At 37.8% G+C, this 18855-nt stretch overlaps 1 protein-coding gene across 3 annotated transcripts in view; it reads left to right on the forward strand.

Annotated features, from left to right (window-relative positions):
• Hmgn3 (high mobility group nucleosomal binding domain 3) overlaps positions 1–17503 on the forward strand; it is a 28978-nt gene extending 11475 nt beyond the window's left edge. Inside the window, exons 2-7 of one of the 3 annotated variants that reach the window (XM_071613245.1) lie at positions 6026–6076; positions 12675–12704; positions 15206–15256; positions 16387–16500; positions 16618–16717; positions 17027–17503. In XM_071613245.1, coding sequence (XP_071469346.1) covers positions 6026–6076; positions 12675–12704; positions 15206–15256; positions 16387–16500; positions 16618–16717; positions 17027–17040 — 360 coding nt within the window. In that variant the 3' untranslated portion in view covers positions 17041–17503. Of the gene's footprint in view, positions 1–6025; positions 6077–12674; positions 12705–15205; positions 15257–16386; positions 16501–16617 lie in introns of all 3 variants that reach the window. The other 2 variants (XM_071613244.1, XM_027928193.3) reach the window with 2 other exon arrangements.
• Positions 17504–18855: the final 1352 nt, after the last annotated feature.

The raw sequence follows: 18855 nt of genomic DNA on the forward strand, positions 1-18855 counted from the left end.
CTGGACTGCTGGAGAGGCATAAGGAAATTATAGTTGTGTTCCCTTCAGGACACTTGAGCATCTTAAAGATGCACGACGCAGCACCTTTGTGTAAATTGGGAATGCAGACAGCATAATTGATCAGCTGCTGAAATCATCTGCATACTTTCTGCTAGCTCCTCCCATGCTGGCTAGAAAGAGAAGTTTTGTGTCCAGTTTCTTCATATCACACAAGCGAAGCAATTATGTGTCTTAAACAAGAAAGAAGGCAGTGTATGAACCACATTCATAAGACATTATTGAGATATATAGAAGATGCTGAGTGATTTGTAATTTGTGTCAGGGAATAGACATGGCACTATTAAGCTGGACTTAAAATATGAAAAAAGTTTGTTGCTAGTCTGTTTTTGTTCTCTCAGTATGGATAATATTTTTATTTGGAAAAAAATTTAAAGCAGAAAAATCCAGGAAATGATATAACATACCTATTAACCAGCTGCCAAGATTTCACAGATTTGAATCTTTTTATTATATTTGCTTTGTGTCTTTTAAAAAAATAAATTGTTACAAAGTTTCCTTCGAAACACCTCCCTGGTCCCTTTTCCTTGTGTCCCTCCTTATAGGTAACTGTTATAATAAAATTGGTGTATATTCTTCCTTTCCATGTTTTATACTTTTTATGATGTTTACATATGTACATCCATAATATTAACATGTACATGTTTTATAATTTTCAAAGTGGAATCATGTATCTGTATTGCTTTGTGAACCTCCCTCACTTGACATAATGAATGGGTATACTTTGTTTCAATACATAGTGATTACTGACATATTTGAACTTTTTTCTGATGACTTATTATATTTTCTATATATCACATTTTTCTTTTCTTTTATTTTCTTCCCTTTTATTTGTAAAATTTTGCTTCATTCCACCCCTCCTGATTAGGAAGGTTAAATATCCTATTTCTTTTCTTCAATTTTTTAATGGTAATCTTTTAATTTTATTTTAACAAAGTCTAAATTATTCTATATCTGTCATCCTTGAGCAAAACTGGAACCGTGGCCTGCTTTCCTTTCTTAGCTGTTCACCCCACTCTCATCTCCTGTGGTTGTTACTGTTTAGAGCTCTGATGTCCATCCTGCATGGCAGCCACCAGCTGCATGAGGTTATTAAGTACTTACAAAGAATGAGGGCCTGAAGTTTCAATTTTATTTAATTTTAATCAACTTAAGTTTAAAAATTGTATAAGATTCCATTATTGGAAATTTTTAAATATATTTGAAACAATCTGGTTGAAACAACTATAAATTTTTATGAATTCTAAGTACAGATATTCCCAATGAAAATCTAGTAAATCTAGTATTTGTATGGAGATCTGTTGTAAATGTAAAATACATACCATATTTTAAAGATTTAGTTTAAAACATTTGAAGTATCTAATAATTTGTATGTGCTAGGCACACTTATTTTCTCTTTGAGAAATGAGAGAAATGACAGAAAACAAAGCCTCTGGCACACACAAAGTGAGAGAACACACAGGAATATCCCTATCTAAGCAGCTGCCTAGAAAAACACAAGAAACAACAAAAAAATTAAATCACTTTTGGAGAGAATGGGTATGAGGATCTTGCCTAAGGTAGTCTTAGTACTGGGTGTGGGGAAAAATGACTCTCCAGTTAAGCCCTCATATGTGGCCACATTCCACACCACCTATGTGTCCTTGAAAACTAAGCCTGTGTTCTAAGAATTGACCCTGTAGAAAAATTGACCCTGATGCATCTTAAATACCACATCACCTATCAGGTATGCCCTGTCTCTTTGGCTTAGAAATACAGTGTTCCCACTGAGTGGAAGACACTGGGTCTTCTATGCCAGTACTCCCTAGACCCCTTAGAATCCATGCACTTCTACCCTTTTCAATGCTTTATTCACTCAGATCACTCAATACAATTTTACTCTATAGGTTCTTAATCAAGAAAATGACAATCCTTAATGCTAGGCACTACAATAGACAGCAAATAATTCTAGGTTAATTCTAAGTACTGCAAACACACTTAATCATGACAGATATTCCTTCTGCGTGCTAAGCTGGAGTACCAGATCTAAAATCTCAAGCCTTAGGCTTTAAGTCCAGCAGACATACTCTTACTCAGACCACAGTGATCAGGTCAGGAACTGATGGAGGCTTCTCCTGATGTGGAGCTGACAGCTGGCTGAGGAGAATTCACTGTTCTCACCAGGGTCAAAATGTGGCTGTAGAGTTTGAGAGCAGTGAGAACAATACAGAGGATCAGGCAAATGATGAGAAGATTTGGGATGTCAGTCCAGGTCCTCATCAGGCTCTCCGGCATGTGGGCATCAGTGTTGTCTGGCTGAATGTCTGTTCATTTACTCCATCATTTATACTGAATTTTGGGGCTTCTGACCGCTCTTTCAATCCCTATCAGCTGGTACCGGGATTCTCAGTGATGTCATTCGTCCTGAGGTTAAGGCATCTGGGCTGGTGGTTCTCACCCTGATTTTCTCCGCCTCTTGCCTTTATCAGGGCAAGGGCAACATGACAGAGACTTCATTCTGAGTTTTGTCTGGGTTGTGAAAAGTGATTTGCTATGTCAGGCTATGCCTGATGACTATATTAGAGGGTTCTGTAGGTGTGCCCAGTGAGACTGCAGGTTCAAACTGGAGTTTTAAAATGGAGTTGCTTAGGCTAAGGCCTAGGGCCATCTATACACACCTGATACATACTTACCTGATAATGACCAGTACCTATACCATTTAAACTTACCCTGTAGAGAGTGATGCTTCCTCAGATCCATTCACATAGTGAAGTTTCCGGCTTATAGCCAACCAGAGTTACCAGCCCTTTGGTGATTGCTCTGGATCAGCCATGTTCACTTAAAATAATCCCTTCATGCCAAAGTTCAGGCCCTCTTTGCTGAATTCTGTCCTAATCCAGTCACCAGATGCTCAGTGGTCCACCTGCCTGCTGACTTGTCCTAAGGTCAATTCTTGATAGAATATTCTAGACTCCCCAGAACCCCCAGGGAGTGCCCTCCATCTGGTTGCCCTATGTATCCCCCACCTCCATGCTGGCCCAACTCTGCACCTGGCCCAGCCGAGGGAGTCTCAGACACCTGAGTAGACATTTTTGTTTGTCCATGGTTCTCACCCTATTGACTGTTCTTGGTTCAAACTGGATTAGTGTAAGCCTGCTGTGTCCTGGTAAATTGGGCAAAACCCCTTTGCCTTGGTATTCCCTGCAGCCCATTTAACTCACCTCATTCTTCACATAGCCCATTAGAAGGTTGAGGTATATCAGAGATCCCCTGCATGCACTTCCTTTCCCACTTTCTTTGTCATTCCTTACAACTGATGGGGACAAAATGCACTGGGCTTTTGTTTCAATCTCTTCATACCATGGCCTCCTCCTTTCTCTACCCACATGACTAAGTGTAAAAAATGGTAGAGGGGGATAATTATAAATTTATGAAATCAACATCCTATAGTAGGGGGTCTTTCCAAAATAGTATACCTGTGAGGTAACAGAAAACAGATGACCAATTTACATGGAATCTGGACTTAAGGAAATGTGATCAATATCTGAATATCTATTGAATATAATTTCATATGTTATAATTCAGAAGACAACTTAAGATCTTGTGTCTTTTCTGTTTCATAGCATCTGTGTAACAATTCAGTTTAAGAAATGCTTTCTCTAATCTCTCATTTGATCATGAGCATGACCTTTTGAGTTAGATGTCATTATCATCTGTCATTCATGGGTGAAGAGAATGAGCCTCTGTGATCAAGTCATCACCCCTAATCTTATACCTCCTAGGTAGAGAGACAAATTTCAAGCCAAGTGTCTTGATACTGATCCCAGTGTAAAGATATGTTATTCTTAATTGTAATTTTTTATATTCTTATTCATAGAAAGCTCTTTTGGAGAGATTTTCATCTAGAGTTGTAACACATCACTTCTAGAGTCTTAACGTTCATTCATCCAAAGGCATTAACATTTTCAGTATACCTGCTTTTTTGATGCAGTTTTTCCTACTTTCTTCTTTTTAAGTAATTTTCATCCAGTAAAAACATTATTGGATCAGTGTTTAGAGACTGATCTCTTGATCATATTGCTTGCCTCTAATATACTGCCTTGAAAATTTTAAAAATAATGTCATTAGCATATTTTTTCCTGATAATAGCTATGTGCTGCTTCCTTAACTTCCTAACTATTACAGGTAGAGGGTACCCCAGACTGAAATCTACTGAGTGACCTTATAGGTATGAATGAGAGCGGCATTCCCAGACAGTCAGAAGGTCTGGTGTGGGACCAGAAGCATTGAGTTTGTAACCATGGAAGTGAGCAAAGCTAAATGGCCCATGTAGGAATCATGTTCATATGCTCAGACTTGCTCAGGTTTCATGGTCTATCACTCAACTGACCAGTGCAATTCAAGGTCTGTGATGCAAACTTTCCTGTGTGAGAGTGGGGAGCAGAAAAGAGGAAGTTGTTTCCCCTCAGAACACAAGAGGCTCCCTGGCAGAGGGGAAAACAATTGTTCCACTTGGAAAACAGGAGGTATCTTCATAGACATGAAAGGCTCTGAAAAGTTGTAGGTAACAGCTCCAGGGAGAAGAGAACGCTCCCTGTATACTTTGCCTTGGAAGTTTCTGCTCTAAGATTTGTTTATTTACTTGGGACCATGTCTTGCTTACTAAATTTATGTAAGCTTTTAAATTTAGCATTATTTTATATACTTTCTGTATATTCAGATAGCCTATTTTAATCCCATTGCATTAATAGTTACATAGTTTAAGTAATTCTCTATTATTTATTGAATTTATTCTCCATATTAGAAAAAGTACAATTAACCCATATTTTAGTGGAGTTTCTTTTTTTGAATCTGGTCTGAAAATTGAAATTACTGAGTTGTCATCTGATTAGTCCTGTGTGTCTTTTTCATGATGCCAGGTTGTTCTTTGAAATGATTATATAATTTCATGTGACCAGCTCCACTGAACAGTGGGTTTTATGACCTTGTAAATTTTGTTCTCATTTTATTAGATAAGGCATTGCCACATGGCTGTTTTATTTTGCTAAGCCAAACATTCTGCCAAATGTGGGTTCACTGTTTGTATCTTTTCTGATGCTCTGTTCATATCAGCTGCCCATTTATGCTGCAGGAGTATTTACCTTCCAGCATTATGTAGTTGTAAACTGTGTTAAATAGTTTAATTTTGTATTAATTTAATTGTCTCTCATATTTTAACTCTTAACCAATAGAAATATATTGGGATATGTGAAATTCTTATAAATCTCAAATACATTTCACTTTAATATATAAAGAAAATATAAGTTATATTTCCCCCATGGTTGTGTGCAAGTTTTGCTTCCTGTTAGGTTTGAGCTGTCACAGGATGGGCAGGTGCTGCCCCAGGGGATGGATCAAAATATGGAAACAAATCATCTGGGGGTGGCAAGGTGCTTTCCTGTCATGCTGAGACTGGGAATGTAGTGGAGATGCTGGAGATGGATATGGAAAAATAGTAAATCTGTCAAGTCATATCTCAAAATGAGCTAGAAATCAAAGAAAGGAAGATATGGGATGAAAATATGCTTCTGTAGTTGACCTTGGTTTTACCAGCATCCTGCCCTTATCTTCAAGGACAAATTGTTAGAGCAAGCAAGTGAAACAAGGGGGTGGATCCCAGGCACCCCTGCCACTGACTACTGAGTCCTTGCTCTTTGACTGTGATGGACTTATTGAAGATAAATGAAAATTTGCTTAGGGTGTGCATGTACTGAGAACAAGGGCTCATATTTATTCTTTCCCATTCCTGTTTTAAAAGTAGAACAATTATGCAGCTAAATGCTGTGTGTGTGTGTATGTAAAAATAAATCTTTTCATAAATTTATTTTTCCTTACAAAAAAAAATCTGTTGGCTTATTTGATCCCAGGAATCAAAATAGCTTTGTATATTTTAATCATTAATATGTGATTTCCAATTTAAATACAATTCACTGAACTATTTTCTTTCTAGTCCCCAGAGAATACAGAGGGCAAAGATGGATCCAAAGTAACCAAACAGGAGGTAAGTGTATCTTTGACATCCTCTTTTTAATTCTTTATGTTGAAATGTTTAATATGATTGTCTATATCTAAATGAACACTGTTGTAATAACATTGCTGAGCCGGGTGTGGTGGCACATGCCTCTCAAACCAGCAGCTCAGGAGGCTGAGGCAGGTGGATCAAAGCCAGCCTCAGCAACAGTGAGGCACTAAGTAAGTCAGTGAGACCCTGTCTCTAAATAAAATATGAAATAGGACTGGGAATGTGGCTCAGTAGTAGAGTGCCCCTGAATTCATAATCAATGCCCATACCAAAAAAAATTGTCGATACTACATAAATCAGATAAGTGTGTGGGTATCATCTTGTTTGACCAAAGTATATTTCATCAGGGTACACTGATTGAGATATTTTCCAATTACTATGTTGTTTATGTTTCTACCTGTTAGTTCTGTTGTCTATCAAAGCAGATACTGAAAGAATTCCTTTTGGGGAGTGAGATAATAGGTAATTCATATTGGAGAACAAAGTCTTCCATTCATAGCAAGAAAATGAAAGACTGTTGATTTCATAAATTTTCTGCTCCAGTGAATGAATTATCAATTACTCTTTAGATTCTAAATATTCACCTAGGAGGATTCTCCTCTAAGATCAAAAACTGTGGAAGGATATATAATATGTCAAAATAGTAAAGCTTTTGTTTTTAATTAAGAAAACTCTTAGGGTATTAGGATAACCAATTAGGCAATGAATCAAAGATACTTTGTATTAAAATACAGAAACCTCCAAAAGGCCAGGAACTTGAGAGAAATGCTTGTGTTTGAGCCTTGTTGATAATATTATGACCATTTGAAAGGAGATGGACTGAAAAGTAGGAAATGAGATGTATCTATGATGAAAGCCCTTCCCTTTTGCACAGAGCTTTACAGTGTGTGGAGAACTACTGCTCTTACCCTTGCACTTATAAACTTGAAAAAGACAGAAACAATATCCAGTTACAGATTCTTTAATTAGTGATTCACATCATAGTTCATAATTCAGAGAAGTTTGTCATAACGCCATCACAAGATTTGTACAAGGAAATTAATTCTGCCAAATGGAAACTCTTTAGCAGAAACTATAAAGAAGTAATCTAAAAGCAAAGCAAACAAAAGTGCCTGTCTTTACCATCCCATGTACCTAGCTGGGCATGGTGGCATACACCTGTAATCCCAGCTGCTCAAGAGGTCAGAGCAGGAAGATCACAAGTTTGAGTCCAGCCTAAAGAATTTATTGAATCCCCATCTCAAAATAAAAAGGGTAGGGTGTAGCTCAATGATAGAGTGCCTGTCTAACAATCAAGAGTTCAATCCTCAGTACTGAAAAAAAAAAAAAAAAAAAACGAAGAAAGCAATGGCGTCCATTATATACCTGGCATTCACTGTCTTCCCGAGTTTGGCATAGTCATGAAGTTTGTGATCCAAAGTCAAATCACCATACAAATACTAGAACCAACCCCAAATAATAAAAGCCAACCCTAAACACTTAGGAAATACTTTTTGGAATACTTCTTGGAAAATGGCAAAGTATGATTTTTATGATAGTTCTTTAGTGTAATTAACCTTAATGTTTTTAAATTTATTTACCAAAGAAAAGTGTTTGGGTTTCTCCTTGAAGACTGACATTTTAGTTGATCTGTCAATCAGAAAATCTAGAAATCATTATAGATAATTGAAAACAGAAAGTCTTCCCAATCCCTCTACGCTACAAGCAAATCATGCTGTTTAGAATAAATATAAAATATATATATTGCTTACATAGCTGTCATATATACATGTATATACATACATATTTATTTATACATATATGTTTAGCCCAAGGACTTTTATTATTTATTTATTTATTATTTATTTATATTATGCTTTTGTTATTTTATTTTTTCTATTTTGTTTCTATTTATTTTGTGTATTTTTAATATTATTAGTAACAAAAATATTTTCATAACAAGACTCTTTACCTGTCATTTAAGCCAAGACCAGATTAAAACTCATGCTATGTCTACAAGATGTCAGCACAATTGCTGGAAAAGTGAAAAGGTCAGTCACTGAGCTGGTGACTTTTGGTAAAAACTGTCAGAGAATACACTGATTGATTTTTTTTTTCTATTGAATTGAAATTCAGTTCAAGCTGAATTTTCCAGGTATGTCATTGAGTATGCACAGCTTTGACTCTACTGAATAGAAAACAATTACAAAGGGGGATCCTCTTTTGAAAGTCTTCCACCACTGCTGAGGTATTTGAAGGGCATTGTGCAGACTGTACAGTACTTCAGGAGACTTGGACAATAGCTGAAACCATATATTATGATCATTATTTGAACAGTTTATAAACCTTTTCACATTCATTATTTTGTCTGATCCATACAATAGCCCTAAGATTCCTTCCTTCCTTTTCTTTCTTTCTTTCTTTCTTTTTTTTCTTCTTTCTTTCTTGTGCTAGAGATCAAACCCTGGGCCTTAAGCATTCTAGGCTCATGCTTTTCCACTGAGCTATACCCCTAGCTCCAGATTTATTTCTTAACAAAAATATATGAGCACCTAAAATATGCCAAGCACTATTTTAGGTCCCATGGATCCCACAGGAAACAAAACCCCAAAATTCCAGACTTTGCAAAGCTTCCATTATGGTAGGGATAAAGCAAAATAGTTGGATATTTGCTATAAAGAAAAATAAACTGAGGTGAGGGAATAGCAAATGCTGGAGAAGTGCTGTGTTGATAACAAGGAGATGTTATTATCCCTGTTTTAACTAGCGCAAATAAGGTTGTCAGAGAGAAAACAATTTGCTCACTAGTTGTGGAACCAGTAAAGATAGCTGAATCTCCTGATCCAAAATCCTCTGTCCCATTTGCCTTTTTGGCATTCATAAAGATACAGTAAATCCAGTTTCCAGTCTTCTCCATTGCCCATCCAAGGCTCTATCTTTCCCTACTTCCCAGTTTTAAAAAGAAGGCAATTTCTATTTACCTTCTCACTTGTCTTTGAGAATTCAAAGCAACTTGACTTTTGGGTTTTGATTAGAAGTACATGGTCAGGCTTAGGAGCAAAAGAAATCTCATGAAAATAAGACTACTTCCAATAGAATGATCCATACCTTTGAAGCAATATTCAACAAATTCTAATGATTCTCCTTGAATCTAGCTATCTCTGGGAACTTTTGTTTTTGTGAGATTAGACTTGTTGCTATTTTTGCAACTTGGAAGATTTCATGTATTTCAGGATAGCCTTCACCAGAATTTTCTCCAACCTAGGGAATGATCAATTAATCAAATTATTATTGGATGATTCTAACGTGCCCAACACCAGAAACCATAGTAATAAACCATCAACTTTATTGTATTGATGTCTGTCAATCTCATGGTTCATGCTTTTTTTTTTTTTAACTGAAGATTGAACCCAGGGCCTTGACCATTCTATTTAAGCACTCTACCACTGGGCTACATCCCCAGTCCTTTCTCTTTTTTTCCGCTTTATTAGGCAGGATCTCAGTAGGTTGCCCAAGTAGGCTACCCTTCTGCTTCAGCCTCCCAAGTAGTTGGGATTACATGTGTGCACAATTACACCGGACCGGTGACTTGTCATTCTAAAAGCCTTCTTCTTCTCTGAGTGTCATTGTTTTGCCTGCTTTTCCTGAGGTTTCACACTTAATCAACAAATGAAGAGAAATTCTTAATATCTTCTTTTTTCCTAGTCCTACCCAACCAGCCTGAGTGTTAATTTAAGTACTTCAAATGCTAGTGTTTTAACAAGGAAAAAATAGCAGTCTAGTCTATTTCATATCCAATAAATATAGTTCAATCATTTATAGATGTTAAGGCTGTGAAAGCTGATGGAACTTTCCAGGAAGGCGTCCACACTTGCATGCATAATCAGTACTGCTGACTGAGTGAAAGGTTAGTCTCTGCCTTCACTGTTTGCATGAAAAAGAAAATCTCTTGTAGTGGTTGCTAGAAAGAAAATCATAAGAAAAGTCTTTTTTTTTTATAACATAGAAGAGCTGGTTAATTTTAGGCAGGAAGTCATAAAATAATTTTACAGTAAAAGATAATGCTTTTTAGAGACTGACTGGTTTAGACAGCTTATAGAGGGAAGCTTTGTTTTTGCATTAATTAATTAAGCTTTTTATTTTGGAACTCTTGTACTGAACTTGAACTAAGTCCTTTCAGGCCCTGCATAGCAGCAGCATTGGAATGTCCGCCTGGAAATACAAGAGCTTTCTGACACCACTCAGCCTATTCAATGTGTTCAGGTGTTCACATGGGGAAGAGCAAGATCGTCACAGAAAGGGAATTCTTCACGACTTTGTCCCACTTCAGTGAGATTTTACACAGGACCACTAGTTGACAGGCAAACACGCTTGGCTCCTTGTCAGGCCCACATTAGAGAGTAAATTAGTAATATACTAATTTATGGCCACTTCTTTTCATTTCAACATATATTGAGGGCCCCCTGCTAGACACTGGAACTACCAAAATATAAGAGAAAGATTTTTTTTTTTATTTTTTTTTCAAAGAGAGAGAGAAGAGAGAATTTTAATATTTATTTTTTAGTTTTCGGCGGACACAACATCTTTGTTTGTATGTGGTGCTGAGGATCGAACCCGGGCTGCACGCATGCCAGGCGAGCATGCTACCGCTTGAGCCACATCCCCAGCCCAAGAGAAAGATTGTCCTGTACAGTAGTGGTAGATTTGAAACAGAAGGGGTGAACAATGAGGTGCAGTCAACATGGTGCCATCTGCTGACAACCAGGCAGGGGGATTCACATAAGGCCCATTCACTTCTCTTTAGCATAGAGGCTTCCACTTTTCTTCCTGGAGGATAACATGCTGCTTTCTGTACTTGTGAGATGGTGACAATAGTTCTTGAGGCAATACAGAAGCTTTGAAGCTGAGCTCTGTTTAGTAATGGTGGATCCTCCTTTGCTCCTTCATGCTCAGCATGTTGAAGAAACACAAGACACCCACTATTGCCCGGTTAAAGGGAAAATGTTACCTCTTTTTCAGTGATAACCAGGTAATGTGCTTGACTATCCTGGGAAAGACACTGAAGGATTTGGGTCTGATTCCCAGAGACTTGTGGGTGCATCATCAAAATGCATCTATGATAATCATAGCAAGCACTGTGGTATTTCCCATGGAGAATGTCATACACACCCTTCTCTCCTGGTAATCCCAGGGCAGTGATCGAGCTGTGTGCTGACCCCATACATCCTCCTGCTCTGGGCAGTGAATGTATCCCCGTCAACCACTTAACCTGCACAGTCACCTATTCTCAGCACATTCTGCTAGCTGGCCTTAAGTCCAGCTCTGATCTTTCCTTGAGACCCCAAGGTTAAAATTATTCATGGAGACTCTGGTTCTTCATTTCCTTCTGTAGTTTAAAGAAAGATGAATTTAGATTCTCTGGCTGTTTTCAGTAAGAAATGCGATGTGGAAGTGGCAAGAAATATTTCTTCCAGTTTGGTGTGACTGACCTAAGCACGACTTCAAGAATTTCCATGATTCCTTGCAATCATGGCACAGGTTCCTATTTTCCACTTTTGCTACCCTCCTCAAGAAAAAGTATTGGAAACATTCAAGCTATCATAATGAGGCAAAGTCTTCATAAGGGAGTAAGAATTTACTCAGCAAGTATTTTTGAGTATGTACTGTTTGTTGGGTAGTATACTATTCTTCTGGAGATGGAGCAGTGAATAAACAGACAAAATGTATGGAGTATTTATTTCTGAAATACTTGTAAAGAAGGGCAAATGTGGTTTTAGAATGTGAAATCCCCTGGGGAGCCAGTTTCTGCTGGATGGTAAGTAGAATATCAATTCTGTGTGTTATCACTGAAGCACCTAGGACAGTTCTGTTATTTTAAATTTTCTTTACAGTCTCATTTGCTATTAACTTGTACTATCCTTGAAGAAAAATTTTCTGAAAAAAAAAATCCAGACTTTAAGTTCAATATCAGTATCTAATCTGTACAGTCCCTCTCTTGGTTTTCTAAACTTTGAAATTAAAGGATAAGTGAACTTTTTACTTTAGTTAAATCTTTGACATCTTTTTTAGTAGATAAGTGTATTTGTTTTGTTATAGGCACAAAGAAGTCTTTCTTCCTTATTAGCTGTGAAGATTCTTAGTCATTCTCTCTCTTCCGACATAGCAAAAAATGGGAGACTCCTGCTATTTTTGTTTCTTATTATATGTCTTCTTGTATTAATTTGTAAGCTTCAGTTCCATTTTTAAAGAACAAGAATAAGACTAGAGACCATTTCTTAAACTTCAATTTTATCACAAAAGAAAAGTTTATGGTTTAGGATGGAGTCAAAAGTCAACTTCCTTTCCCTTTTTTCTCACCATGCCCCTAATTGGTAGACGCCAATTATGTGAACATTGTGCCTACACCTCTTTAGGAACACTTTGTCTGGAGTTATTATGGTACCCAGGCAACTTGGGTGCGTTTCACCTGGAGAGGGTAATGGAAGTCATATATTACATTCTATCAACAAAGTAGGATATGTCAAGAATAATTTTTTAAAAGTCAACTTGGTTGTATGTAATTACAAAAATGTTTTTGTTTTTTCCATTCCTTTTGTAGCCCACGAGACGGTCTGCCAGATTGTCAGCAGTAAGTGCCTCAGAACCCCTTTGGTGTTTCTTCTTATGTGTACATTTTCCCTTTGTCTAAAGCAAAACAGCAAAAGGAAGATTAAGGTGGTATTTCCCTTGAGTTTCTTTATTTTATTTTTGAAAATTACTTAGGGTCACAATTTCTATCAAATCTGACCCATGTTTACCAAGCAGTTCACTTAATCAGATGTATCAGTGAAAATCAGTGACCAGTGCTATGACCAGGAAAATAAAGCCCAGGGTGTTGTTTGATATTGCTAGATCTCTGCAATGAAAGAAGTACCTTAAGCAAAATCATTGTCTTTAAACTGTATACCTGATGTGCTGAAGTAGACAAGATTTCTGATGTTTTGCCCACAACTCATACTTTAGAACATTTTATGCCAGCATCAGAATGCAGTCTGAAACCATACACTTTAGCCTCATTTCAGACCTGGAACATTTTTGGAAATGTAGTGATTTTTACCTTGTTACTTGGAGTCTTCTGTGAGTGGGGATTAGAATTAAAACTGGAATGGGCAGGTGTGGTGGAGCCTCAACCATAGCTGTGCTTCACTCTTCCTTGCCAGCCTGTGTGTACACTACACTGGCTCTTGTGCTCCACCGTGCTGCCCTCCTGATGTACTGGTCCTCATTCTACCAGCAGACAGATCAGTCTGACTTTAGTGGAGGATTTTGGTCAGATTCCTGCAGCCCAAGCAGCTCACTGGGAAGGTGGGAGAAAGGGCTTGACCTGTTGGCTGATAGTGTTTATCCTGACACTAGATGTTATAAGAGCTGCAAGCTGGATTTTGTCCACAGCCCATACCTGTACACGGAAGTGGGTATTAGGACTGGTCACAAGTTCAGAATTGTAGCTGAGTTTGGTTTAAGTGAGCCAGTGTTTCACTTGAGTTCTTGTAAGGTAGAGGTATCAGAGCCAGCAGAAGGATTTAAGAACTACAGGTGCTGTTGTGAACCTCTAGTCAGTTAAAGGAATGGTCCTTGTATGTCAAAGGAAAACCAAAATTTAAAAGAAGACTTGCCCTGAATGCCAGGAACCAGCTATATGAGCCCCTTCCACTGAGATCACTCTGTGTGCCAACACAACCTCCTCCAAGGCTAGCAGTATTATAAACTACACAACTTCCACTCTTGGTCCCATCAAAATCACTGACTGTTGAGGCAGGGTGAAAGGTCTGTCTCATAGAAAATATAAAAAGAAATTACTCATTGTAAATTGAGAAAATGTGTCTATTAATATGTCAAAACTTAGAATAACAAGTGTTTTAGATCGTGAAAATTTAGGATCAATGAAAGCTGCTTTATTTGGGGAACAGTCTGCAGATTTAGGGTGTAAAAAGATTAATAAAAACATTCCTTACTTTTCAAGCTCAGTTTTATTTTTGGTATTTGAAAAGTCATTTCTAGCAGTCTGTCTTCTGGAGTTGCATTGCTTATAGTTTCACTTTATGCCCTGGATGAAAAGGGCCAGATTCAATATGACCCTTAACCTCTTGGAGACTTAGAGGAGGGACATAAATTTTTTCTCCATAGAAAGAGACCCTGGCCAGTGTTTTCTATTTAAAAACCATTCTTCTAGTGCTTGGAGAAAATGTACATTTTTTTCTAGCTCTATGAGAATATTTGCCTGAAAATATCTACAGAGAACCCATGGTTTAAACTGGTTATCTTTCCCCAGTGCCCACAAGTGCCTCTTGGTCTCAGACCCTGTGGAGCTGGCTCTATGGAGGAAGAACCATGGCCAGAGGGCTTTAGGAACTGCTTATGAGAATAGGAGAGAAACCACATAAGACAGGAGAAAATAGTTCCTAGAGGGCTCTCTTGCTAATATAGCTGCAAACTCTTAAACTTTAGGAGCCAACAGTGAACATGTTATCACTATAATTGTGTTCTAATGAAAGCAGTAGTGACAAATGAGCTCAGTGTCTGAGTGGGCGAGAGATTGTCACCTTAAGCTGGCATGGGAAAGGATGAAAGTAAGAAGAAGCTTGGATAGAGAAGTTGAAATCTACATCAGAGTGGGAAGGATTTGGAAGTGGTTTGAACTACTTCAGAGACAGCAGCCTTCATTATTAGATGGGCTTTGCCTGTGATTGTGCTGTGGTTTCTAGACTTTGGGGACAGCCAATGCGACTGAATTCATTGAGCCGTTTGGCCAAGGGCCTGAGTCATTCCTCTTGCTGCTATGCTGTGATAAAAGGAATTACAGAGACATCAGTGATAGAAGCTTAACTCTGTTCCCAGAGAGCTATTCTGGACTCGGGAATAATGAGTCGGCTTTCAATCTCACCTGCCATTGGCTTGCAAACCCAGGATGAAAATAGTTAATGAAATGCCAAAGTCTTTATGCTATTCCCTGATGCTGAAAATAGGGTGCAATTGCCTTTGAATGAATAAAGTAGAACTCAAAATGGACAGTTGTCTTTGCAGTCCTTTTGAGTTCCTCTTAGTGCTGACAATCCTCCTTGTCGGCATTTGTATAATTTATCTTTGCAGAAACCTGCTCCACCAAAACCTGAACCTAAACCAAGAAAAGCATCTGCTAAGGTAAGAGGTGCTCCCTTCCTCCCACCTTTGGTTTTTTAAACAATGAATAAATTATAATTCCTTACCCCAAAATCATCCAAGGAAACTCCATGTTTAATGGTTCAGGCTAAAATGTTCTGACCAGAAAGCCATTACCACTATTATGGGTTTTCTTAAAAGGCATAAAGCACAGTTTTATGCTTTAGCTGAATGTGTTTTCCATTTGGTCAATGAGGTGCAGGAAGTCAGAGCAGGTTGCTCTGGGAAGCCTCGTGTCCACGGGGGTGTTGGCAGCTGCCTCAGAACATGCAGTTCACACGGTTCCTGGATGGGCCTGCAGGGAGGGGCTTCTGACCTCACATAACTGCTGGTAGAAGGCCAGTCTCATAACTAATAATAACAAAATACTCATTAATGCCAGCAGATAATTGGTAAATAATTAGCTCATACTATGCCAGACACTGTTCTGATTGTTTGACCATATAACACTCACATCAACTCAGTTGAAGTAGATATAAACATCCTGTTTTGCAGGTGAGGAAACTGAAGTATATAATTATCAAGAACTTACCCCCCAAATTGCTTTTCTGTGCTCTGCCCTTCAGAGCACCATTCCTGTTGTGAATTGCCTGAAACTGTATGGTGATGTGAGTCGTTGATTTCAGAAACAGAACTCACTTAGGTAGCTTGGTCTTAAAATTAGGAAACTTTTTCTCATCTGAGCCTTTGTTTTCAAGTGCTTTCTCAGCTTTCAAGTCATGCAAGCCACATATCTCCATATGAGATGTCTTGTTGGAAAGCAGCAGCAAAGTCACCAAAGCCAGGTTCTCCCCAGCTCTGTTTCCTGTGTCACCATGTCCTGCTGCTGCCCTCTCAATGGCAGAATCACTTCTCACTATGGAGAGGTGGTCCACCCAACCAGTAAATGAGGGCTGCCATCTTGTTTTCCAAGGAAAGGGAAAGTCCAATGGGCTTTCAAAGCAGGCTATTAGATTTTCATGGAGACTCAGTGTAACTCAGTCAAAACTCAGAATAACTGGGTCCTCAGTTTCCTCTAAAAGGCCACCATGGTGGGCATAATTGTACTTGGACAGAGGTTAATTGATCTTGGCTAACATATTGTGTTTCCTTGTGCTTTGATCTTCTGTTAGAAAGAACCTGGAACAAAGATTAGCAGAGGTGCTAAAGGAAAGAAGGAGGAAAAGCAGGAAGCTGGAAAGGAAGGTACTACACCATCTGAAAATGGTGAAACTAAAGCTGAAGAGGTACTTTCCATAAATACCTCCCACTGATTGAATCAGTGTCTTAAAAACTGCTCAATCCTTCAGCCGGTGATAGCATGTTCATAATGTCTCTTTTTATTGCCTGTAATGTTATTGCAGATCCACATCTCTCGCTCAACTGTTAATGTCTCAGCCTCCAGAAGTACCCCACCCAGCACACTGTCAGTAAAGGGGCAGATTGAAACAGTGAGAGTTAAGGGTACAGTAGAAAATTCTGCATGTTTGCAGTGACTAGAATCAGATAGTAGTGTGATTTTTTTTATTATGAGCAATGGGGGTTTGCAGGTAAGGTTTCTGTGGCTGTTTGAAAAGCAGAGAGCAATAAACGCAGCAGAGTGTTGGCATCATGTGCTCCTGCCTTGTCTGTTCTCCACCCAGAGTTGAAGTAGGTTGTACAGTAGAGCTGCAAAAAACATATGTTCAAAAGCGTGTGTGTTAGTGGGTGGACTTTTCCTTGGCTATCATAGTTTAAGTGATAACTATATCCTTTTTTCTTTCTTTTTCACAGGCACAGAAAACTGAATCTGTAGATAACGAGAGAGAATGAATTATCATGAAAATTGGGGTTGATTTTATGTACCTCTTGAGACAACTTTTAAAAGCTATTTTTACCAAGTATTTTGTAAATGCTAATTTTTTAGGAGTCCACTAGTTGGCATACAAAATCTATAAGGATGGACATTTTGCCCTCTCATAGTACTTTTTGGAAATCTCCATCATCCTCAAGCAAAATAAATATCAATTTAATATTGGAAGCTGTATGTAAAATTGACTCAGCATTCCATACATTTGCTTTAAAAAACTTGGTCCTGTGCATATGTGGTGTTTTTACTGTGCGTATTTAAATTTTTCATGCAGTTTTTCTAGAGCAATAATCAGTGGTGCTTTTGTACCTAGGTTTTATGTGATTTTAATGAAACATGGATAGTTGTGGCCACCTGCTGTCTATTTGTGGTTTAAAATAAAAGGTTTTCTTGTCTGCAAATTACCTGCCTCTTAGTATTTTTACTAAGTTGAGGGATAGTTTCATTTTATTATTGCAAATGATGTAAGGAATTTCTAGTCTGTCCCATGACGATATCTCTAAAAAGTCAAACAGGACTGTTTTTAATTTTTTGACCTTTAACATTGGTATTATTTTAATAAAACATCTGTGACTTCTAGTGTAGAAGGATTACATCTAACTCACTTTATATCAGATGCAACTTCAATATATAATAAAAGCTTTAAAATACCAGTGTTTTTAAAGTCTTTAAAAACAAGATACAGTTCTGCCAAGCCATAAAAAACCTAAATACATGCTCATCTTTGAAAATCTCCCACTTTCAAAATGACAGAGTCACATCTGTGCTAAAATGCTGACCTCTTCATCGAGGACTTCACAGCTCTAAAAGCTCTTCAGCCAGCATGACCAAACTGCAGCCTTGCATCAGTCTGAGAGGAGGGTTGGCATAGATATTATTAGAGTTCTTTTCTAGGCTAAGAAGTGGGAGTGTGGGGTGCGTGTGACATACTGGAAGGGGAAAATCCAGACTGTTCAACCTTTGACTTTTAAATAGTATCCTTCTGTCTACAGAAGGAACAGAGCAATGCCAGGAACAGAAGAGGTGCTCTCTAAATGTGTTGTTATTGTTGTGATCCCTTCAGAAGCTTGGAAACTGTCAGCACCTCAGGAAAGCTGAATTGTCTGGATTCCACTTAACTGAAGACTAGCATCTTTTAAGATGTAGAGTAGTTTCTGCAAAAACACGGTTGACCCTTAGGACTTTAGAGGCTTGTGTGTTATATTGTCAACAAAACAAGGTCCCCCCTCTAGCATGTATTTTGTTGATAAGAACTTAAACTTGGGTCATTGTACAAGTCTGTCATTGTCATATTATGTACAAGATAATCTCATCTCTAGTTTCCTTGGTTTCTGTTCATTTGTACCTTAACTCCTGAGTTTTAGAGATTCCCCAAACAGTTTTCACTTCAAAGAAAAATATCTGGTATCCTGTGAACACTTTACAAAAAATATATTTAAAGTGCCATTAATAACACAATTGAAGTACATTGCTGGCTAGTTTCCAATTCAGAAGTGCACTTTAGATTTACTTTTTAAAAATTATAAAAGTGATACAAGTGATTTTTTTAAATATCAGACATTATAATAATACATAAAGCAAAAAGCAAACCATTAAACTCTTCCTTTCCCCCATTTCTACATCCCAGAGGTAATAACTGCATACCATTTTGTCTATTTGTGTGTGTATATAAGTACATATGTGTGCATGCACATACACATACGTATGCACATACACATACGTACGCACATAAATTTTTTAAAAGAATGAATCA

Source organism: Marmota flaviventris, chromosome 6 (genome assembly GCF_047511675.1).
Source record: "Marmota flaviventris isolate mMarFla1 chromosome 6, mMarFla1.hap1, whole genome shotgun sequence".
Lineage (NCBI taxonomy): Eukaryota > Metazoa > Chordata > Mammalia > Rodentia > Sciuridae > Marmota > Marmota flaviventris.